Source organism: Malaclemys terrapin, chromosome 6 (genome assembly GCF_027887155.1).
Source record: "Malaclemys terrapin pileata isolate rMalTer1 chromosome 6, rMalTer1.hap1, whole genome shotgun sequence".
NCBI lineage: Eukaryota > Metazoa > Chordata > Testudines > Emydidae > Malaclemys > Malaclemys terrapin.
Window position 1 is genome coordinate 53,745,500 of NC_071510.1, and position 25,237 is coordinate 53,770,736.

At 43.4% G+C, this 25,237-nt stretch overlaps 1 protein-coding gene across 2 annotated transcripts in view; it reads right to left on the reverse strand.

Moving 5' to 3' along the window:
* Window positions 1-11,190: 11,190 nt before the first annotated feature.
* Window positions 11,191-25,237, reverse strand: part of SLC27A6 (solute carrier family 27 member 6) — a 72,112-nt gene continuing 58,065 nt past the window's right edge. For both annotated transcript variants that reach the window (XM_054032263.1, XM_054032262.1), the window contains exons 8-11: window positions 24,182-24,380; window positions 23,289-23,386; window positions 13,871-14,001; window positions 11,191-12,150 (exon numbers count right to left, since the gene is read on the reverse strand). In XM_054032263.1, coding sequence (XP_053888238.1) covers window positions 11,974-12,150; window positions 13,871-14,001; window positions 23,289-23,386; window positions 24,182-24,380 — 605 coding nt within the window. In that variant the 3' untranslated portion in view covers window positions 11,191-11,973. The remainder of the gene's footprint in view (window positions 12,151-13,870; window positions 14,002-23,288; window positions 23,387-24,181; window positions 24,381-25,237) is intronic.

Below are 25,237 nucleotides of genomic sequence, written 5' to 3' on the forward strand. Positions count from 1 at the left end.
CTGGTAGTGCCTAAAAGTCAATTTAGGCCTTAGAAACACCTTATAATTCTTTGAGACTATTCCTATTTGGTAATTACTTCAAATGGATAAAAGTATTTCATGGAGTGAACACATCCTATGAAGTGCTGTAGGCATTAGATCTGATTACCAGCCAGTAAAGATAAGATTTATCATTACGTAGTGAAATGGAAAGTATGAAAGAATTGATACTTAAACAAAAATTGTCCTTTATGTTTATCTTCAGTGTGTGCCTCAGAGAGGATTTGCTGCATGTTTAAGGCCTTAACAGTATGGAGACTGTAATAGTGTATATGCATATATAGTAAATATGCCATTGATATGGCCTGAAGACTGCTTGTGTTTTAATTCATTTCCTTTGAAAGCGTTGCAGCCTGAGCTTTGACTTTGATTTATATTCAGGACAGTTTTTCATCCTGTCATTATGGACATGTATGATAGGTTAATAAATGTAAATGCAATATATATATATATATATATATATATATATATCGGAATTATAAAGCAAGGCCTTGAGCCTGCAATTGGATCCAAAGGGGGAGAACTTTGTGCCCACATGTTCTCTCATTCTCTGAACTTCTGGTGGACTATGTGAAATTGACAGACTTTTGCCAGAAGTAACTTGCCCAAGATCATCCAGTGAATGAACAGCAGAACTAGGAATATAACCTAGTTCTTGGGTTGAGTTTCTAGGCAGTTCTGTTATACTCCAGATTATTTGGGAAATGGTCTGAATTGTAGGAATGAAATACCAACAGCACTGATATCTTGATTTCTGGTGGCTGTTTCCCATAGTCATCCAGTTCAAAATGGTTCACACATTTTACTGAATGTCTACCTATCTAAAATACATGTGTTGGAAATCTGTGACTGGGTGATACACAACAGTTATCATAATGCTTAAGAACTAACTTGACTGCAACCTTAGCACAGAATAAACCTGGTGCTTGATTAAAAAAAATACAGTTGCTAGCAAATGTAGTCCTTCAATTTTGTATTTTTCCCTGCTGATGCTAAATTGCCACATTTGGCAGACACCAAAACAGCCTTAACTGATTAATGAAGACCCTGTTCAGTAGCTGTTTTTAGTGAAAATTCTACATGTTACAGGAGCAGACATTCAAACTGAGGATCTTATTGTCTGTAAGCAGAAGTTATACCAAATGAGTCTTAAAATTGTATCAAGATACAGGCCCAAAACATACATTGACTCTGCCCTCATTTTCTCCCACTAAATTCAGCAAGTTTGCACAGACACTAATGAGGTCAGAACTTAGACCACAGTATGACTAATGACAGGGCCCATTTCTGCCATCCTTACTCTTGTTGAGTTAGTACTTACACAAGTAGTTCTACTGGAATCAGTAGGACTGCTCACATGAGTAGGTACCACTCCCTGTGTAACGAGTGGAAGAATCAGGCCCATAATGATTAAAGCAATGAATCACATGGATTAGTAGGGAAAGAAAGAATGGTCTAGTTTTGTGGAAGCTGCAGCTGCCTCTCTGATCCACATGGCTTAATTTAGATAAGGATTTTCTCCTAGCATACGTTTAAGGCTCAATGCAAAAGTATGAACACAATTCTGCTATGTTAAGAGAACATAAAGCCTAGCATACTTAGGATCAACCCTTTCGAACTAATGTCATCTGCAAATATTTTCTTGGAGCAAGGGACTTGGAAGCAGATACCCTTGATTTTGATTTCTGGTTCTGCCACTGATTTGCTGTCTGACATTTGCCAAGTGACTTAACCGCTCCATTCTCAGGTTACCTAGCGGTACAGTAAACATAATAGTATGTTCCTTACTGGGATGTTTTGAATTTAATTACAAATTATTATTTTTGTTGCATTAGAAATACACATTTTAGGATGAGTTTCAAAGTTAGTGAAGAACATGTAGTCATGCCTGCCAACTAGCCAGTTGTTCAGGACTTATTGGTATTTTGTAATTGCTCATCCAGGCTTACTGTTCTGCTGATACAGTTAATGACTACAGCCAGTCACTTAATACTATTAAGCAGAAGCATTTGAACTGAACAATTTTATGGGTCAGTCAGTTAACTTGAATCAATTCCAGTTCTCCAAATGAAAAAGGTGACAAAGTTCAGTAATGTGTGAATTCTATTTATCCTGTTTGAATTAATCAGTTTATAGTTGATCTTAATCTGTGATGTGCAATTTTTAAAAATTATAGCAGCCAGTCCTCCGCACTTTAATTGTTTCCAGTTCCAGTATTCACTATCTAAAGTCAACATCTTTACTTATCAGTCACTCCCAGATTTATATATAAAAATGAGAGCTGTGTCTACCCCTAGTTACCTTAGAAGTTTCTAATTTTCTGTGGGAATTGAATTTTCATATTGTGTATTTGAGAACCATCAACTTGCTGAATGGATTCTCGGTACCATAGGAGGGGACTGGCTGTTGTTGAATAAGCTCTAAGAAATAAGAACTCAACAGAATACCTACATTATTATTTATTTGTTTTGTTGTAGTGCTTACATTTACATTATAGTTCTTTAAGGTGTGAGAACCAAATGTTGCTTTCTCCTGTGGGCTGTAAATCAGATGAACAAGTGCAGTTCTGCTGTGGAAAAAGAAGGTCCTGAACCTTCTATGGACCCCATGTGGAAGATCCCTGTGCAGAACCCCCAGTGAATTCCCTCCTTGTTAATGGGGCCATCTGAACCTTCTGTTCAGAGTCAGACTTGGGAGAATAGTGATTTGGCCCCAGAAAAATACTTGGGTATTCTCACCCAATTTTAATGAATTTCTAGATATGCATGTAATATCTGTACCATCATGAAATGCATCTTACTGTGATTATATACAATATACTGACAGAAAGTACTTGGAGAACATTGTCTTTTTAAAGCATTTAGCATATGATGAGCTTACAGATACCATGTTTGAGGCCAGTTAAAGGATGGGGAGGAAATGAGTAAATCTGATATATAGCAATGTGATTTTCTAGTGGAAGGTTTGCTTATCTGAAATGTGTATGATTGTTGATTGCCAATGTGATCACTTTCACTGCCTCTACCATGCAGAGGAAGAGAGAATTATGCCCAAATTTGACCCTAACTTGTGTCATAGGCCTATTTTATTCATGCTTGGGGCCCAATTTACAGTTACACTAAAGCCCCTTTGGGTCACTCGGGCAGTACAAATGGGTGTTAAAGAGGGCAGGAGTGGCTCCCTGAGAATATCCTCTGAGCATGAGGCCTTGCCCATTGATGTAGAGCTGGCAAAAGGCCTCTAAGGCTAACCATGCTCCAAGTCCCTCCATATTGGGAGGAAAGGGGCAGGCCAGGGGAAGGGTCTGGGCTTAGCCAGAGACACTGTACTGAGACTGAGAGCTACTTACATCATGGGCTGGGCAGGCTCCAGACTTCCAGAATGTAGGAAGTAGTGGCTAAGAACACCACTTCCACCCAATCTTCTTCCATTCCTGTCCCAGTGTAGGAAGAAAGAACAGTGTCCTCAGTCTCCAGTCTGTACCTTTAGATTATCCCTGATCACCCTAGGAACTGAACACATTGTTCTGAGGACTGCTGGAAAGAGATAGGATCCATCTGACCAAGAAGAGGAAGAACTTATTAGTGCATCGACCTGCCAACCTGGTGAATAGAGATTTAAACAAAGTTTAAAAGTGGCAGCGACAAATGCCACCAGGTAAACATAAAAAAGGCAACCTTAACAGAGGGTTAGATGTTGTGGGGTTTCAGGGGGGAAGCATGGAAAATTACGGTAAGGTCCTAGGAACAACAGTAGGAAAATCAGTGGGGGAATCTGTTCAACATCTTAGATGTCTACACACAAATGCAAGGAATATGGGAAATGAACTGGACATATTAGTACATAAACTGAATTATGATTTTAATTGGGATCACAGAGACTTGTTGGGATAAATCTCATGACTGGAATACTGGTATAGAGAGGTATAGCTTGTTGAGGAAGAACAGGCATGGAAGAAAGGGAGGAGCTGTTGCATTATACATCAAGAATATATAACTTGTTCTCAGGTCCAGAAGAAGGTGAGAGAAAGACCAGTTGAAAGTCTCCGGGGAAAGATAAAAGTTGGAAAATATGGCTGACATCAGGATAGGGGTCTACTATAGGCCATCAAATCAGGAAGAGGAAGAGGTGGCATTTCTAGAACAAATAACAGAAATATTCAAAACACAACACCCGGTAGCAATTGGGAACTTTAGCTACACAGACATCTGTTGAAAAAGTAATACAGCAAAACATAACATTTCCAACAAATTCTTAGAATGTACTGGAGACAACTTTCTGTTTCAGAAAGTGGAGGAAGTAACCTGGGGGAACAGCTATTTTAGATTTGATTCTAGCCAATCTGAAGATGGAAGGCAATTTGGGTGAAAGTGATCATGAAGTGAAAGACTTCATGATTCTAAGGAAAGGTAGGAGTGAGAGCAGCAGAATAAGGGACTTCAAAAAAATCAGACTTGTCTGGAACTACAAGGGGAAAATGACATGTGAAGCCTAGCATGGCAGATTTGATAAGGCCCAACAAGTTGGCTTTTGGACTTCGATAATAAAAAGTCACTTTGAACCAAATTTTGTAGCCCTCAATTAACCAAAATTCCCATTGTTGTCAAAGGGAATTTTGCTCTATTCTGTTGTTTGTATACAATGACCATCAGAGTAGTATCAGAATTTGTCCCTTTGTTTTTCCTTTTGGCATACAGTAACTAAATCAAAAAGAGTGGTTCCAGCTGTAATTGATATGTCATGGAGAATAACGAATATCAACAAATATTAACATTGTAGAAACTATAGAAATTAAAAATGGAGCTCAGAAGAAGAGATTTCTCCTTTCTGCTCCTCCACTCTCAGGGACCAGTCTAATTTTAAAAATAGATACAAATGAAAGACAATTACTCTATATTTCTTAATTTGCCAGTTCTTAATATTTTATCCTACAGATGTAATTTACAAATTCAAATGCTCCTTTAAAAGGTTTTTTAAACTTTATTTCTCTTACTTGGAACATCTGCCTGACAAATATCTGCATTAGCAGCTATTCGAAGATTGAGGTTTCCATTACTCCTGAGACTGAAAGATTTAATTCCTGAAATCCTTGATTCATGAGTGTGCGTTAAATTAAGATTTACTCCATGCTTGATTCGTCCATAGAATTTACTTTTATTTTTAATGGAGAAACAGAATGCAGAGGAGTTAAGATGCCTAGCACAGAGAAAATTAGAAATTGTAGGAGTTGGTCAACCTGAGAGAACAGAATGTGTGGCCTTATATTCCATCCAGGTCTGGAACACCTGTGTAAGTAACGGATTATGTTCATGGTAGCGAGGTCTGAGCGGCAGCCATCTCCTTTTGCAATTATGTGCCCAAGTGCAACTGAAGCATTCGATAAACTACAGAAGTTATTTATTGTGAATATGCTCCAGTGCAATGAACACTGTTTCTTAATTTCAGGGCAAAAGAAGAATCAACACACCTCAAGAAATAAAAATAAAATTGTTTCTTGCCTTTTTGAAAGTTTTGTGCTGCGGCTTTCTTGGCCTTTTCAGTGATGCCACTATTGGGGGGCAAGGGTTGCATGACTAATTGTTCAAGGATAGGTTGTAAAATGAGGCCAGGTCTAAAAAGTAAATAATTGAATTGAATTTTTGTGAATATGGAGAGATGTGACTGGATATGTAGGTCCAAAACCACTCCTGGTGTAATTCCCAGTCAGGGCCTTCTTTTTCCACAGCAGAACTGCACTTGTTCATCTGATTTCCATTGAATTCAACTGAGAGAGAACAGCTGTGTCAATAAAAACTTCAATACTGTCCATTTGACTTTTCTGGGTGATGACGGGCTAAAATCCTTCTCCTGTCCAATAATCCTCAGAAATTAGTTCAAGCGGAATAGTAAAATACACTATTTGGAATTTAGAGAAGCACTCTGAAGCACCCCACAACGTGAATAAATTGGGTGTTTTACTATGTTCCTTATGATTAATGCTTTTCTGATTGCTCTAAAACAATCAGGAAAATTAAATCTTCTGATCAATGACTTAAAACAGAGCTTTCATTTAATGTTATGGTATATCCTAATGAGCCCCATACTGTTCCATGCTTATTTCTGTAATACTTTGACTTACATACAAATGATAAAACCAAAAAGATGAAAATTCTGCTAATTAAGTTTCATTTTTAAATATCATACAAGAAGCAGGTTTTTGAAATAACAAATAGACAAGAACTAGAATGGCTACAATCCCCAGACTCCGACTCTTTCAAGTTTGTACCTGAATAGCATAACAGGGCCTAATTCTCCACTCTAATGCAGTTGTGCTGGGGGTAAAACGGCAGTGAAGCAGTGGTGGGTCAGTCCTATTATCCTGAACATGAATATCCCAACAAAAACATTCCATTAATGACAGATTACAGATATTTTCATATGACATGTGAAACCTTCTCTTCAGACAAATTGGATATGCCCTGCACAATGGAAATAGGGACATAGGCGCCACATTTTAAAAGGGTGAGTTTTTTTTTTCATTTTATGATGAAATATGACTTTCTCGATGTACACGATCCCAGAAACAAAACGTTATTACAGTGCTTTCGTGTACTAACAGGACATCTATCAGATTATCTCCTAGCCTTGATTATTACGCTAATGGAAAAAGAATCAGCTAAATTTATGCCACTGGCCTTCTTGCTGGCAAAATGTAGGATTACAAATATTTTTATAAAACAATACTCTCTTTCTGTTTATCTTCAGATTAGAGAGGTCATGCACAATCTACCATCATAAGCAAACAAAAATGTGGTCTAGATGAAATTACTATGAAATGGGTACATAACTGGTTGAAAGACCATTCTCAGAAAGTGGTTATCAATGGTTTGCTGTTAAATGAAGATGATGTATTTAGTGAGGTTCTACAGGGGACCTGTTCTGTGACTGGTACTAGTCAATATTTTCATTAATGACATGGAAAACTGAGTGGAAAGTATGCTTATAAAAACTGTGGATTGCACCAAGCTGGGAGGGGTGGCAAGCACTTTGGAGGACTGGATTAGAATTCCAAATGGCCTTGACCAATCGGTGAATTAGTCTAAAATCAACAAGATGAAATTTAGTAATGTATGTATGAAATACTGCACCTAGGAAGGAAAAATTAAATGCACAACTACAAAAATGGGGACTAAGTGGTAGCACTGCTGAAAAGAATCTGGGGACTATAATAGATCCCAAATTGAATATGAGTCATCAATGTGATACAGTTGCAAAATTGACTAATATCATTATGGGTGTATTCAGAGAAGTGTTGTATGTCAGACACAGGAGGTAATTGTCTCTCTCTCTTTTGGCAGTGGTGAGGCCTCAGCTGAAGTATTGTGTCCAATTCTGGGCACTTTAGGAAAGATGTGAACAAATTGGAAAGAGTCTGGACGAAAGCAACAAAAATGATAAGTTTAGACAATCTAACCTAGGAGGAAAGGTTAAAGGGCATGTTTATCTTGAGAAAGAAAACAGAGGGGGGACCTGATAATAAGTCTTCAAGTATGTTAAGGACTTTTATAAAGAAGATGGTGATCAATTGTTCTCCAGGCCCACTGAAAGTAGACTAAGACGTAATGGGCTTAATCTGCTGTAAGGGAGATTTAGGTTAGATATTAGGAAAAACTTTCTACTCTAAGGGTAGTTAAGCAGTGCAATAGTTACCCTGAGAAGCAGTGGAATCCCCAGCGCTGAAGGCTTTTCCAGCACAGGTTGTAAAATCACTTGTCAGAGATGGTCTAGATTTACTTGTTCCATCCTCAACATAGGAGGCTGGACTTCACAACATTTCAAGGTCGCTTCCAGCTCTATATTTCTATGATTCTATTATAAATTGTGGAGTTTTGGGGGGTGAGGAAGAGGGGTTTGTTTTTGGTTTTGTTGGGGGAGTGTGTGTGTGTGTGTGTGTGTGTGTGTGTGTGTGTGTGTGTGTGTGTGTGTGTGTGTGTGTGTGTGTGTGTGTGTGTGAGAGAGAGAGAGAAAGGTAGCCATTCGTGGGAAAGGGGTGGTTTTGGTTAATTTCCTGTTCACGTTTTTTTTGTAAATTGTCATAATGAGACTTTTTACACTTACAAAACCAAAAAGTTTTATCTTCTGGGCCAAAATGACTTTTTATTTAGAAATTTAATGTATAGTTAAAAATTCATATTTTTTTATTCCCCTCATTTTCAGTTCATTAAAATTTTTGAAATTTTGTTTTTTCTTCCTATGTTGGGATGGGAAAACTTTTCAAAATCTCAAATTTGTGCAGGTTAGGAAAACCATTTCCTACTCTGTTATATACTGTGTATGACCTTTTATTTCAGATGTGGACCTCACAGTGATGGTGCATGGCTTTGTATCTTCAAGGTTGGATTATCGTAATGTGTTCCACATTGTGACTTTTCTTGACCACGTCAGTACAATGCTCAGTAGTGCTAGATACCCCAAACATATTACACTATACTAGTTTCTTGATTGTTGCATATACCTGTTTTTAATATATTGTATAAATCTCTATCTGGCCTCAGTCCAGAGTACTTTATAGACAACCTTTCCTCCCCTATATCTTCATGATGATTGAGGTCAGCCACAGAGCTCAAATTAATGGTTCTGAGTGTTGGAAACCTTGTGGAACAGCAATTTTGGTAGAAGGTCCTCAATTTTGAAGTTTTGCAGCTCTTGTGACCCGGTTATGAATTTTTTAAATCTTCAAGGATCAGTTCAAGGCCTGTTTATTTAGCTAGAATGTGTCTTGTGCATAGGTCCAAATGGGTGCTACCTCTTGCTTAAAGGTAAAATTATGACCCATTTATTCACACTGGTGAGCAGTTATTCACACAAGTAGTCCCATTGGTTTCAGTGGGACTACTCACCTGAATAAATGCTCACTACTGTGAGTAAAAGGCCCTTTAATGCAAAAGTAGAATCTTGTACCCAACTCAAAAAATGGCCAGTTGTAGCCTCACGTATCCATCACCCACCAGTTGGAATGCAAACCTAAAACTATACAAAAACATCCTCATCGCTAACAAATATGTTTACTTAGGCTGAGTAACTGCACTCAGAAAAATGTATTTTTCGTAACATCTGTCATCTATTCATTTAATAGGACATGAAATGCTCCACTTTCAAAACTCAGATCTGTGTTCTGAATGTATGCTTCATGTAAACTATTGACTTAACTGATGTAAACATAAAAAATGTCAGCATAGTCAGAGTTTGCAACTGATCATAAACATCTCCTGCATCAGTGAAATTAATCAAAGGGTGTCTGATCTGGAAACCAATACGAATAGTTTGGCATCTTACTCTTCTATTATACACACAGTAATCTCATTAGCCTCTGTCACAAATGCATAAGTTCCATTATGAAATACAGCTGTATACGAAAAATGTATTATCTGGCCATATATCAAATGGAAAGCTTAGCTAAGCCATTTTTTAAACACTTTAAAAACAAACTTGTTTCCTTGAATACAGTAAACACTTACAGTTGTGTTTGAAGGATCACTGACCTTTTAGAAAACTGTGGGTATCTGCACACAACAAGTCATTTTGACTTAAAGAGCATAATTAATCAGAACTCTTTCAATATTAGAATTCAGATAATATGCATCAAGGCATTCAATCACCTATTTGCAAAATGTGCTTAAAATATTGTCTGAACTCAACACTGAATTTAAGATTTTTTTTCCTTTTGGCTTAGATAGAGTCACTAGGCTGAGCTTAGACAGCAGGTTTACACTAGAACGGCTTTCCCACTATAGCTATACTGAGACAGCTATATCAGCACCCCCACTCCTCAGTGGAGACATAGTTCATTGTGGCAAAATAACACAGTTCCCCAAACAAAATAAACTGGCAGAAGGATATTTTTGACAGTATAAAAGCATTTACACTAAAGCTCTTGCAGTTCTAAAAATGTTGTAAAGAATCATGCCTCTAACCAATCTTATTATCCTGGTAAAAGTTTCTTGTGTAAACCTGGCCAGAGTAAGGGGGAGTACGTAAATTGCACCATCCTAGGAGCAACTCAGGGTGATATAGCATCTCAGAGAGGCCTCTTGCTGTAGGGTAGGGTCAGAAGTACTTTGCGGTAGCCCTCTTTTCTTGTACCAAACCTGCTGCACCATAGCTATGCACAATTCCTGCCCATTTGTTTTGTTGGGGGCAAAAGGTAATATACCGCACCCAGAACATGCCCTCTCATGTCTGCCTAGAGTCACTCTCCAGGCAGTGTTAATTCAGTCACTCCTCTGCCTGACTGAGTAGCCAGAACCACAATCTAAACCTTTGTCGACCCAATAAGATCTTCTACATGGCAAATTGGTTCATGTAATGCATGACTTTTGCTGAAATTCTGTTGTTCTCTGGTGATCACAGCTAACAGACAGCCCCTTGAAGGCTGTTGCTAGCCAGCCTAAGTTAAAGCAGCCTTCTTTATGTCAAGAATAAATCAGCCCTGGAGCTGATTTGATCAGTTGCTGGAGCATGCAAGGTAGTGTACATTCAAATAGCTCAATGGTAGGACTTTTTTTTTTTTTTTTTTTTAAGGTCCAAATCAAATTTGCAATCTGAAAAAGGACTGCAAAAGGGCGAAGATTAAACTAATATTTAGTTAAAGGCCAATAGCAGTGAACATCCTGATCTCAAACAGTATTTGTACTGTATATTCTAGTATAAACATTAATAACACGACTTCACTAGACTTCTAAAGTCAATTTTTAAAAATAAAAGTAAAAGATGTAAATTGTAAGTAATACATTTTAGACTACTACTTTCAGGAGGTCTTTGTGCTGTAATCATACTGGATAAAGAGATGATGTGTCCAGTGCTGAATAGCAGCAACAGCATCACTATATTTTGAACAATGAGAGTAGAATACTTAATTTCTATAAAAGTCTGTAAATATCACATCTGATTGACAGACTAATTGGAGAAATTTGGCATAAGAGGATGGTTCAGGAGAGGAGGCAATCTAACCTAATATATTTTTTAAACCAGCCATCTGTCCTCTATGAGGAGCATAATGTAACCAATCCCAAAACAAAACTTTGTCATTAATCCCAAATCTGACTGACACAAATACAGCTTATTTTAACTTTTACATTTTATTTTACAACTCTTAAGAACAGTGTTTTAGCATGTATGTTTAGAATTTTAAAATACCTATAAATAATAATCCCAATCAATCATTAAGAAAACAAGGCACCTGCTGGTTAATTTAAACCAATCTTTTGAAGAGCTAATATTCTTGTTCGTTGTGTTTCTCTCCCTACCTTTCTTCAGTTCCTTTTTAATTTTAACATTTTATAAATAATCATTAGGCTTTATGAAATTTACAGGGAAACTATTAACTACAGTAAAATAGATGTTCGTCTCAAGCAACAGTACTAACACTATTATATTTTTCCAATATAATTTATTTCTGTGTATATTATTTTTCTGTAAATATCACTCATTCATGTCTAATATAGAAAATAGATTCAAGACATAGGGGAGGGATAGCTCAGTGGTTTGAGCACTGGCCTGCTAAACTCAGGGTTGTGAGCTCAATCCTTGAGGGGGCCATTTAGGGATCTGGGGCAAAAATCTGTCTGGGGATTGGTCCTGCTTTGAGCAGGGGGTTGGACTAGATGACCTCCTGAAGTTCCTTCCAACCCTGATATTCTATGATTCTATACCCCAAATCACAAAGAAGACATATTTTAAACATGTTTTATAAGTAATATAACTATTTGGTGTTTCAGGAGGTAGAAAATGATTAGTGTTCAAAGACGGTGAAAAATTAAAAGTGTAGTAAAACTTCTGAATCCAAAAAGGTATGGCTGCAAAATATCAAGAATACAAACTACATAGAAATATTACTTAGTGCCTTTGTTGCTTCTTACAAAGTAGTTAACAAATCTGTTAATAATTTAACACTAATTAAAGTTTCAGTTGCCCAGATAAGATCTTGTCATGAAGTTCTTTGGTTAATGGAACATAAGATTTTTTAGAACTGTATAAAAAATAAAGAGGATCAGTGATTGCAGATGGATTAAACCCTTCCCTCACCAACCGAAATTTTTGTTGTTTGAAAGTTCCTGTCATTTCCATTGTTTCCTAGGGGAGAAAGAAAGTTATTTAAGGTTAAGTGGAAATATTTAATGCTTTTTCTCTTGTCTACATGGACACCTACCTACTTGACAAGTGTAAGTTTGGCTCACCCAGTGATGCCAAATTTGCAGCCCATCCCTTAAGTAACTGAGGCCCAATCAAGATTAGCATGAAATTTCCTGCTTATGTTCCAAAACCACAGGGAGGAGAGCAGAAGTGTTTCTTGCTGACCGAGAACTCCATGGTGACAACAATTAACCCTCCCTCCTATTCAATCTGGGTCTTAGCCCTTTTATTGTTGCCTAGGCTGGGCCACATTTCAAGTTTCTTTGTCCCTCTATTAAATATTCTTCTACACACAAACATATATAAATTAGAGAGACATTCTCTTACTCCCTCCTTCTTCAGAGACTGAGCCACAGAACCCCCATGCTGGCATGGAACAAGAGTTTGAAACAAGGTGGAAGAATGTTGCAAACTGCATTTTGGACCTCGCAACTGTAGTATCAAATCAAAGGCTTTATAGGAGGGCCCACATTTGACTGAAATAGCTTCTTAACTACTCTGCGTTTGTGAACATTTATAAAGACAAAATTTAGGAAGATGTTCACAAAGTACAGACTGTCACAATCAAGAGCCTCTATTTATAATGTATATGAGCATCTCTGAATTCCCCAAATAAGTTCCCTTAGGTGTGTTACAAGTACCCAGAAACTGAAGATGGAAGAGCCATATTGGATCATCCAGTCCATCCACTTGCTATGCAGGATTGCTCTCTACTAAATACTTTGTAATGTTCTGCCTAGTCTAATTTTTAAAATCATTCCTTCCTGGTGTGGGGGAGGAAGAAGGGGGAGGGAAAGGGGGATGGTAGGCTAGTCAAATCTGTCTGTCAGGAAATTTTTTCCTCCCTATTTAGCCTAGTTTGCTTTTCTCATTTTCATCCTGCTACTCCCATTGATAACTCCCCATTTAGAACAATACATAATTCCTCTCTCCCCTTGCTATTAACACCCTTCAGAAATTTGTAGCATTACCTCTTGCACCTTTACCGTTGCTTACACAAACAATACACAGTTTGCTCTTAACCTTTCCTGCAGCCTCCTGATAATGTTTATTATGTTCCTCTCAACTCCCTTCAATTTGTCAAAATCTCTCTGGTAATATGTGCTCAGAATTAAATACACTATTCCAGGTACAGGAGCATCAGAGCCACATAGAGAAGGTCCGTTAACTCTGCTCCAATACATGATACTTGGCATTTTTGTGGCTATGTCACACTGCAAATGCATGTCTAGTTCGCTGTCCACTATCACCCCTTCTCTTTCAGCATTGCTTCTTCCCAGCTCTCTCCCTCCCATTAACTATATAGATTTCAGGTTATTTTCCTCAGATTAATTAGGTACCATTTACTAATCTGAATATAATTTGTTATTCTCTGTCCATGTTTCTAATCTCTCTAAATCTCTTTGTATTATCTCTGTCCTTACAGCTGTACATGACTCCTCCCAGTTTAGCATAATGTGCAAATTCCATTACTATGCTGTGTAATTCCCCCTTTTAGATCATAAATGAAGATGGTAAATAGGACTGGTCATATCATCAATCTGTGCAATACACCATCAGATACCTTCCCTTCAACCCACCATATTGCCTTTTATGATCTTTGTCAGTGTTCTGTTCACACGTGGATATTTAAGCGTACTGCACAATAAATGTAAATTACCTGGAGTCTTAAAAATAGTGGACAAGCATAACCTGGTAGATATGTCACAACTTGTTCATACATTTGTTCCAAATCTAATGATTTATTGGGCTTCAAAATAACAGAGACCATTCCCACTTTTCCTTCATGATCTGTGAAAAAAAGTTTAAAATTAGGAACATGCTACATAATTTGGAAATTTTCAGTTTTAGTGTAACCTGACTTTAAAAAACATATGTTCATTTTTTAATATGGAGATATACCTATCTCATAGAACTGGAGGGGACATTGAAATGTCATTGAGTCCAGTCCCCTGTCTTCACAGCAGGAGCAAGTATTGTCCCTGACAATACTTTACTGGAATAAATGTGGAATGACTACATTAGTCTTATGTACCAAAACCGTAAGTGAGTTATGTAGGCAGTCTCCAATGAATTCCTTATACTTCATCACCATATCATATATTCTGTCACAAATTTTATGGGGAAAATTATTATAAGAATGTCTAAGAATAACTGTCAAGTCTGGTGGAAAAGAAAAGTTATAACTAGACAGCTTAGGTTTCTAGAACTTTTTGGAATAGTTTTCTATTTAGGATGACTGCATTACTTATTAGTAGGGCTACAATTTAGTCATGGAATCCATGACTTCCAGTGACTTCCGTGATTTCAGTCCGCCGCCTGTGAGAGACATGGAGCTGCAGGGTACCTCCGCTGCCTCTGGCAGGCCCCCGAGCTCCTGGCTGCTGCCAGTGGTGGGGGAACCCCCAGCTCCTGGCTGCCACGGCCCCTGGAGCTGTGGGCAGCAAGGGTACCCTGCAGTTCCCTGCTGCCATGGGAGGCAGGGGCGCCCCACAGCTCCCAGCCACCACAGGCAGTGGGGGGACCCCCAGAGCTGCAGGCAGCAGGGGTACCCCACCCGCTGCAAGCGGCTCTTAGCCCCTGCACAGCTGCCCTGCTTCAGGCAGTGCTGGGATCCGGACATCCCCATTTTGTCCCAGATATTTGTAGTAAAAGTCAGGGATAGGTCATGGCTTCCGTGAATTTTTCTTTTTTGCCCATGACCTGTCCATGACTTACTAAAAATATCTGTGACAAAATCTTAGCCTTACTTATTAGCCACTCACAGGTTATGCAAGCTATTCCAGATGAGTGCCTCTGCCACTCTGGAGTGAAGCAGCCACCCTAAAGTCATAACAATAAACCCTTTTATATCACCCTGCAATTATGTAGTTTCTTACTTTTAATACACAGAGGGTGGCTGCCATTAAAAAGTCAGTATTTGGCCAACAAATAGCACAATTTTTACCTAAATTTAAAAAAGGAATAATTGCACTATCTCACATGCCATGGTGGGGCAACTTTTGGCAATGTTGACTATACAATGGAGACCACTGTGGACACAGTAGTCCTGATTCTCCGTTATAGTAAGGCTCCTCTACCTTTCAGGGTGAAGAGGCTTAAAAGTGCAAGTAAATTAAACTTGCACCTACTTTCAAACCTCTTTATCCTCCAAGTGGGGTGTAAAGAGGCTTTAGCATGAATGGAAATCAGGCCCAGACTATTTTCGGCAAACTTTTATTTTTGTTTCTTATTATCGTACTGTTTTACATATTTCATTCATTTCTTTTTAGGTTCCCAGGGAAATTCTTCCTCAGAGCTAGTTTACTGGACTGCGTTAAAAGATTAAATCAAACTAGCTCAAATGCTTAGTTCAATGTGAATATATATATTTTTTAATGTAAGTGGTTAAAAGTTTTTTGCTTCCTTACTCTGTTGAAATGTTTCTATTTTTCCATACAAATGTTTGAGTTTCCCAGATGCCATATTAATGATGCTCAGAGGATTAATTCAAATTATGCAGTAGTCCCAAATTCATGACAAAATAACCTTTATAACAATACATCGTGTTGTCTCTCTCACATTCCACATACATCAAAGTAAAGGGTTAAATGGCTGATCCACAATCTTTTATCTGAGCTATTCTTAAGAGCTTTTTAGAGAGCTGAATATTAAATAGCCAAGTTAATTAAAAGTGATTGTATAACTTTTAAAGCAAAAAGGACAGTTACCTGTTCCGTAAATGGCGTTCTTTGAGATGTGTTGCTCCTGTCTATTCCACAGTAGGTGTGCATGCTCACCATGTGCACCGGTGCAGGAAGTTTTTTCCCTTAGCAGCATCCGTAGTGAGGGAGCACCACTGCGACCCCTGGAGTGGTGCCGACATATCGCACCATAAAGGGGGCTGCGTGCTCCCCCCACCCTCAGGTCCTTCTTGCCAGACAACTCCGACAGAGGGGAAGGAGGGTGGGATGCCGAATAGACAGGAGCAACACACCTTGAAGAACGCCAGTTACGGAACAAGTAACTGTCCTTTCTTCTTCGAGTGATTGCTCCTGTGTATTCCACAGTAGGTGACTCCAAGCTATACCTGACGGAGGTGGGTAGAAGTTCTAATGATAAAGGTTACGGGTTACCCGGGCGGAGCACCGACTTACCAAACCCGGCGTTATCCCTTGCTTGGGAGACGATCACATAGTGCGATGCCAAAGTATGGACAGAGGACCATGTAGCAGCCCTACATATGTCCTGAATAGGGACATGAGCCACATAGGCCGCAGACGAGGCCTGGGCTCTCGTCGAATGTGCCTTAACAACAGGAGGCGGGGGAAGCCCAGCCAGGTCATAACATGTGCGTACGCACAAGGTGATCCAGCGGGAAATCCACTGGGTGGAAACCGGTTGCCCTCTCATGCGCTCGCCGTAGCAATGAAAAGCTGAGGGGATGCCCGAAATGGTCTTGTTCGATCTAAGTAAAAGGCCAGCACCCTACGTACATCTAGCATGTGTAGGCGGCGTTCCTCATTGGAGGAATGGGGCTTAGGACACAGGACTGGCAGGAAAATGTCCTGGTCCATATGAAAAGCCGAGACCACCTTCGGCAGGAAGGCCGGGTGAGGACAAAGCTGTACCTTCCCCTCATGGAAGACAGTGTACGGGGGTTCCAAGGTCAGCGCCCTAAGCTCCAAAACCCTGCGGGCTGAAACGCCACTTTCTCAGATAAGTGGGACCAGGAACAAGTGGCCAAGGGCTCAAAGGGAGGTCCCGTGAGGTGTGACAGAACCAGGTTCAGGTCCCAAGGGGGAACCGGGAGTCTAGCATAAGGGAACGCTCTGTCCAAACCCTTTAAAAACCTGGAAGTCATGTGGTGGGAGAACACGGACTGTCCCGCCACCAGAGGGTGGAAGGCCGAAATGGCCACCAGGTGCACACTGATCGAGAAGGGGGCTAGCCCTTGGGTCCTAAGGGACAGGAGGTATTCCAGGACCAGCTGGAGCAGAGCGGACGCGTGGGAGGAACCTCTCTCCCTCACCCATGAGGAGAACCGATACCACTTAGCCAGGTAGGTCCTCCGTGTGGACGGCTTCCTTTCAAGCAGGACCCATCTAACAGCCTCGGTACACCTCCCCTCCTCCACATCTAGCCACGGAGCAGCCATGCCGTCAGGTGGAGCGGGGCCAGGTTGGGATGGAGGAGACGACCTCCCTCCTGGGAGAGGCGGTCTGGGCAGAGTGGCAGCCTGCGAGGGGAGGCCGCCAAGAGTTGTAGTAGGGTCCGGGACCAATGTTGACGGGCCCAATCCGGGGCTATCAGGATAATTCTCACCCTGTCTGACTTCACCTTCTGTAGGACCCTGCCTATGAGGGGGAAAGGTGGGAAGGCGTACATCAGGGGCCCCGACCAATCGAGCGGGAACGCGTCCGTCATGGCCCCATCGCCTTTTATCACCCTGGAGCAGAACCTGGGACACAGGCGGTTCTGGGCAGTGGCAAATCGGTCCACCTGGGGAGTGCCCCACTGAAGGAAAATCCATTCTGCCACCTCCCTGTGCAGGGACCACTCATGTTGATGTGAGAATACCCTGCTCAGGCGATCTGCAAGCGTGTTGCTCTCGCTGGGTAGGTGGAACGCTCGGAGGAGGATGTTGTGGGCTATACAGAACTCCCACAGGAGTTGGGCTTCCTGGCATAAGGCCCTGGAGTGCGTGCCCCCTTGCCTGTTGATGTAATATATTGCGGTGGTGTTGTCCATGAGGACTCTGACCACCTTCCCTTGCAAGTGCTGGCGAAAGGCCAGGCACGCCAGGTGCACATCCCTGAGTTCCCTGACATTTACCCTGTTTCCCCGAAAATAAGACAGTGTCTTATATTAATTTTTGCTCCCAAAGATGCGCTAGGTCTTATTTTCAGGGGATGTCTTATTTTTCAGAAATGAAAAATGCCTTATTATCGGTGGATGCCTTATTATCGGGGGGATGCCTTATATTACAACGAGAGGCAAAACTGTAAGTAGGCCTTATTTTCGGAGGATGTCTTATTTTCGGGGAAACAGGGTATGTGCAGAGTCAGTTCCTCGGGTGACCACATACCCTGGGTTCTGTCGTTCCCCACGTGGGCTCCCCAGCTCAGGTCCGAGGCATCCGACACTAGATCTATTGAGGGAGAGGGGTCTCAGAAGGGGATACCCCGGAGCATGTTGCTCGGGAGGGACCGCCATTGGAGGTCTGCAACCACCGTCAGCGGTACCGTGGCAACCTTGTCCAGGCCGTCCCTGGCCTGGGAATAGCGGGAGGCCAACCAGAGTTGGAGGGGCCTCATCCAGAGCCTGGCATGTCGCACCACTGTGGTGCATGCTGCCATGTGGCCGAGGATTAGAAGGCATATCCGAGCCGTGGTTACCGGGAAGGCCGTGACCGAGACGACGAGGCCTCTGAGTGCCTCGAACCTGTCCCTTGGAAGGGAGGCCGTGGCCACCTGGGAGTCCAGCAGTGCTCCTATGAATTCTATGCACTGGACTGGAACTAACGTGGATTTCTCCTCGTTTACCACTAGGCCCAGAGTGGAGGAGGTGCATAGCAAGAGGGATAGTTGCTGCTGCACCTGGGACCAGGATTTGCCCTTGAGCAGCCAATCATCCAGGTAGGGAAAGACCTGCAGCCCTCTCCTCCTGAGGTGGGCCGCTACCACCGCCATACATTTGGTGAAAACCCTGGGGGCCGTCAAGAGGCCAAAGGGGAGGACCGTAAATTGGTAGTGGTCCTGACCCACTAGGAAATGGAGGAAGCACCTGTGACCTTCGAAAATGTGGACATGGAAGTATCAGAGGGGTAGCCGTGTTAGACTGAATCTGTAAAAAGCAACAGAGGGTCCTGTGGCACCTTTGAGACTAACAGAAGTACTGGGAGCATAAGCTTTCGTGGGTCAGAACCTCACTTCTTCAGATGCAAGTAATGGAAATCTCCAGAGGCAGGTATATATCAATGTGGAGATAACGAGGTTAGCTCAATCAGGGAGGGTGAGGTGCTCTGCTTGCAGTTGAGGTGTGAACACCAAGGGAGGAGAAACTGTTTCTGTAGTTGGATAGCCATTCACAGTCTTTGTTTAATCCTGATCTGATGGTGTCAAATTTGCAGATGAACTGAAGCTCAGCAGTTTCTCTTTGGAGTCTGGTCCTGAAGTTTTTTTGCTGTAAGATGGCTACCTTTACATCTGCTATTGTGTGGCCAGGGAGGTTGAAGTGTTCTCCTACAGGTTTTTGTATATTGCCATTCCTGATATCTGACTTGTGTCCATTTATCCTCTTGCGTAGTGACTGTCCAGTTTGGCCAATGTACATAGCAGAGGGGCATTGCTGGTATATGATGGCATATATAACATTGGTGGACGTGCAGGTGAATGAGCCGGCGATGTTGTAGCTGATCTGGTTAGGTCCAGTGATGGTGTTGCTGGTGTAGATATGTGGGCAGAGTTGGCATCGAGGTTTGTTGCATGGGTTGGTTCCTGAGTTAGAGTTGTTATGGTGCGATGCGTGGTTGCTGGTGAGAATATGCTTAAGGTTGGCAGGTTGTCTGTGGGCGAGGACTGGCCTGCCTCCCAAGGTCTGTGAAAGTGAGGGATCATTGTCCCAGTTTCTCCTCCCTTGGTGTTCACACCTCAACTGCTAGCAGAGCACCTCACCCTCCCTGATTGAACTAACCTCGTTATCTCCACACTGATATATACCTGCCTCTGGAGATTTTCATTACTTGCATCTGAAGAAGTGAGGTTCTGACCCACGAAAGCTTATGCTCCCAGTACTTCTGTTAGTCTCAAAGGTGCCACAGGACCCTCTGTTGCTTTTGACATGGAAGTAGGCATCCTGAAGGTCCAGTGCTGCAAACCAATCCCCCGGGTCTAGGGGGGGAATGATAGAGGCTAGGGACACCATGCGGAATTTGCAGCATACCAAGAACTGGTTGAGCTTCCACAGATCGAGGATGGGCCGAAGCCCGCCCTTCGCCTTCGGGATGAGGAATACCTGGAATAGAATCCCTTGCCCCGGAATTCCCAAGGTACCCTCTCTATGGCTCCCAGGGAGAGTAGGCACTGTACCTCCTGACCCAGGAGTAGCGCATGTTCTGGGTTCTCCGTCGACTCCCTGGCCGGAGGGCAATTGGGAGGGGGCGAAACAAACTGCAACCTGTATCCCAGGGATACAGTGTTGAGGACCCAGTGGTCTGTAGTAATACGGGACCATTGCAAACGGAAGGCAGGTAAACGATTTGCAACCCTGAACTTTATTAACTGGGGGAGGGGAGGGTTAACCTGGCAACAGGCCTGGTGACCCCGCGCAAGCAGTCAAAAACGCTGCTTCCCTAGCTTCCTGGCCTTAGAGGGCCCCGGATGAGGGGCCGAGTGGGATTGGCGTTGTGACTGGCGCCTCTGCTCCCACTGCTTCTTAGGCGGGGGCTCATATCTACCCAGAGCCTGTGGAGCGGAGGTGTGAGGCTTGGGCTTGTCCTTGGCCGGCGGGACATACAGGCCCTGCATCTGCAGGGTAGTACGGGAGTCTTTCATCCCATGCAGACACGTATCTGTTTGATCTGCAAACGGGGCCCGACCATTGAACGGCAGGTCCTGCATGATCGACTGGGACTCAGATGATAGGCCAGAGAACAAAAGCCCGGACGCCCTTCTCATGGAGATCGCCGTGGCCATCGAACGAGCGGCCGTGTCCGCCGCATCGGAGGCCGCCTGGAGCACTGCTTTAGCCGCCGCCGCACCCTCATCCACAAGGGCCCGGAATTCCTTCCTGTCCTTCTCGAGGAGGGAGGGCTCAAACTTGGCAAGGGACCCCCACAGGTTAAAATCATTTCTGCTCAAGAGTGCCTGGTGGTTGGCCACTCTGAGCTGAAAGCTTGCAGACGAATAAACTTTTCTCCCAAAGGAATCCAGCCTGCGAGCGTCTTTGTCCTTAGGGGTAGGAGCGGGTTGGCCATGCCTCTCTCGGTGGTTCACTGACTCCACCACTAGAGAGTTCGGAGTTGGGTGAGAGTATAAGTACTCGTGCCCCTTTGTGGGCACAAAATACTTCCGTTCAGCCTTTTTGGAGATCGGACAGAGAGATGCCGGGGTTTGCCAGAGGCCAGTAATAATATTGGCCACCCCCTGATGGAGCGGGAGGGCCACACGCCCCGGCGTCGAGGAGGTCAGGACATTAAACAATGTGTCCGATGGTTCCTCCATCTCCTCAGCCTGGAGCTGGAGGTTTGATGCCACCCTCCTGAGTAGGCTCCTGGTGGGCCTTGAAATCCTCCTGAGAGATCGGAGGTGGTGGCGCCACGGAGTCATACGGCGCCGAGGAGGTCAGTGCCGCGGTGTCGTCTGCACCTGGCTGTACCGCAAGCTCGACGTCCTGACCCGGGGCCTGAGTCGGTGCCATAGGGTCGGTGCCCATTGCCTCATCGCAGTGCCAAGGCGGCGACGTCTGCTGGGCCTGGGACGCTCCCGCCACGGAGCGGGGTCCCGGCGGTGCCTGTGCCTGGGGCCACGGTTCCCACTGGCACCACTGTCCCTGCCAGGGAATGGCCTGGCCCTGGGACACGAGGTGGCCCGGAAGGGCCAGCTGGTCCTACGGCACCGAGCGGCTCAACGAGGGGCGGCTGCATGCCAAAGTCCAGGATGAGCAGACGGTGCTGTATGAACGGCTGGAGCAGTCCCGTACATGACGTCTCCAGCCCCTGGAGGAGGACAGGTAGGAGTCGGGGGTGCTGTCCCTGTAGTGCCTCCGGTGCCCAAGACAACGACGTCTCAGTGCCTGGGATTCCTGTGAAGAGCTCCGGGCGTAGCGCCTTCCACGGTGGGTGCCAGAGCGGGAATGGCGGTGCTGACGACGACGAGACCTGTCCCTGCGGTCAAGACTCGAAGAGGAGTGGCGCCATCTCTTAGTGTCTCCCCTATGGTCTCCTGGAGTGGAGGTGGAAAGTTCGCTCGCAGACAATCCTGCTCACAGCATGGAGGCACACCGAGGTCCGCGGCTCAGCCCTTCAACTCGGGATGGCATCTCGACCTCGGAGACGTCCAGAGATGGTCGATGGGCACTGAGCGATGGCTTCCCACAGGATCGGGGGCCCAACTGGAGAGGCGCTCCTGGTACCGGAAGTGTCATGATGTCGCGCGTGGCCTGAGCTGCCTCCAGCGGCGAAGGCACTCTCACCTCTGGCAAGGCATGCGTGGACAGCACCGGACTACTCCGCTCTACCCGAGTCGGAGGTCTCGGTCCCAATGGGGATCGTGGACTGCCCAACGCGGGTCTAGCCTCACCCCGTTCTTTCTCCCGGTGCCGCTGAGTCTTCCCTTGCTTCTTAGAAGGGGAGCGGTGCCGGCTCGTCGACGGGGCCCTTGCTGCGCACCGACGACGCAATACCGGGCACGGAATCAGGACGGCACACCTGGGGCACTTCACTGCGCGCCGGGGGCGCTTCGCTGCGCACCGAGGACGAGGTGCCCGGCGCGGGGTTGACTCGACGTGCCGGTGCCGGGATCAACGCCGACTCCATTAGGAGAGCTCGGAGTCAGATCTCACGCTCCCTCTTTGTTCGGGGCTTGAAGGAGCGGCAAATTTTACACTTCTCACTAACGTGAGCCTCGCCCAGACAGTGAAGACACTGAGTATGTGGATCGCTTCTGGGCACAGAATTGCGACAAGAGTTGCACAACTTGAAACCTGGGCCACGGGGCATGTCCTGAGCCCAGCACGAACAGAGAAAAGTTCAACAAGTAACTTCAGGGAAAGCTGGATACCACTAAGGCTAGAAATGCTGCAGCAAAGCTGGAGCACAAGTTCCGACTACCTTCACTGGTGGCAAGAAGGAACTGAGGGTGGGGGGAGCACGCAGCCCCATTTATGGCGCGATAGGTCGGTGCCACTCCAGGGGTCGCAGCGGTGCTCCCCCACTACAGATGTTGCTAAGGGAAAAAACTTCTGGCACCGGTGCACATGGCGAGCACGCACACCTACTGTGGAATATGCAGGAGCAATCACTCGAAGAAGAACATAAGAGTTATGAGGAACAGCAGCATGACTTTAAGGAAAAGCCTCTAGAGATAAAAGGTTCTTACCTGGCACAGGAACACCATATACATTGGCTTCCTGTATGAAGTCCAACATACCAATGACATCAGAAACTTCAGTGGTTGCAACATTCTCTCCTTTCCATCTAAATGGAGTGGGGAGTGGAGAACAAAACATGTACCCGCATGAAAACATATGGGCATATTGTACTCCTGATGGATGTTGTAAGCTCTTTGGGGGAAGGTAACATTATTAATAATAATAATAATTAATAATTAGTCTTAATATTGTGCCTAGGAGCCCCAGTCATGGGCCTTGACTTCATTGTGTTTGTACAGGACCTAGCACAATGGGGTCATGATCCAAGACTGGGACTCCTAGACACTATAATAATAATACAAATTAATAATAGTAATATTACCTTTAATAGGAATGATGAGTACATTGGACTAAATATACCCTACATTTGTTCTAGCATGTCCAGTTAGTGTGATGCTCTGATCACCATAACAGTAAGCTTTGTTAAAACAGCTGCATTTAAAAATAAATAAATAAATGAAAACAAGTAAATCCTATCCTAATCTGAAATAAATTATTTTCAAAATTTATATTCAGCTAAATCTACCAAATGTAGACATCTACTGTGTTTGATACATTTCTCCACTTCAGTGTGCCAAGTCTCCTTGCCCTGCAACAAAGACACCATTTGCTAGAATGTTCATGAGAAGGATCACGAGGGACTTTGAATGAAAACCTGCCACAAAATGAAGTTAGGTATGGTTGCATGCTGCTCACAAAATTAAACACTAGCACTGCTATATACTTCAAGAATGGATATGAACCAGAGGCTCTTGGGAGAGAGGAGAGGAGGAGAATAGGTCAAGCAATATTATCCTATCACATGCACCAATGCTTTTTAACAAGGACATAGTGATAGTACCTGTAGGTATCCCCGATCCTGTCCCAAAAGTAAAGAAAATTCTCTTGGTCTTGAACCATCAGATCCCCTGTATTGAAATAAATGTCTCCCTTCTTAAACACCTCACAGAGTAATTTCTTTTCTGTATGTTTCTTACTCCCAGCATAACCAAAGAAGGGATTCTTTGCATTCACTTTGGAAATCAGAAGACCAACCTCACCTACAGAGAAAAGTTAAGGTGAACAGTGATGTAAGATATCACAGGATAGTTAATGTTAAAGTTTACATTAATGTTAATTGACTACATATCCTACACTTACAATATTAAGATACTATATACCCAATTCAACATGGTGGAATTGGTCTACGAGACCAACAAACAATAGTGTGTCTTATGCTCTACTGCCTTGCACCTTGTGTAGTCCTTTGCAGTTGTCCAAAGTATGTATAAACTGCTGCCAAATAGGAAAGATAGTGTTTTACATTACATAAGATTATAAGAATGGCCATACTAGATCAGAACAATGGTCCATCTAGCCCAGTATCCTTCCAACAGTGGCCAATGCCAGGTGCTTCAGAGGGAATGAACAGAACAGACAATCAGGTGATCCATCCCGTTTGCCCATTCCCAGCTCTGGCAAACAGAGGCTAGGGACACTTCCAAGCATGATTTTGCACTCCTGTCCATCCTGGCTAATAGCCATTGATAGACCTATCCTCCATGGACTTATCTAGTTCTTTTTTTGAACCCGGTTATAGTTTTGGCCTTCACAACATCCTCTGGCGAAGAGTTCACACAACGCAGTCAACCTGTGGAAGAAATACTTCCTTTTGTTTGTTTTAAACCTCCTGCCTGTTAATTTCATTTGGTGACCCCCTAGTTCTTGTGTTATGAGGAGAAGTAAATAACACTTCCTTATTTACTTTCTCCACACCAGTCATGATTTTATAGACTTCTGTCACATCCCCCTTAGTCATCTCTTTTCCAAGCTGAAAAGTCCCAGTCTTCTTTATCTCGCCACATACGGAAGCTTTTCCACATCCCTAATCATTTTTATTTCTCTGTACCTTTTCCAA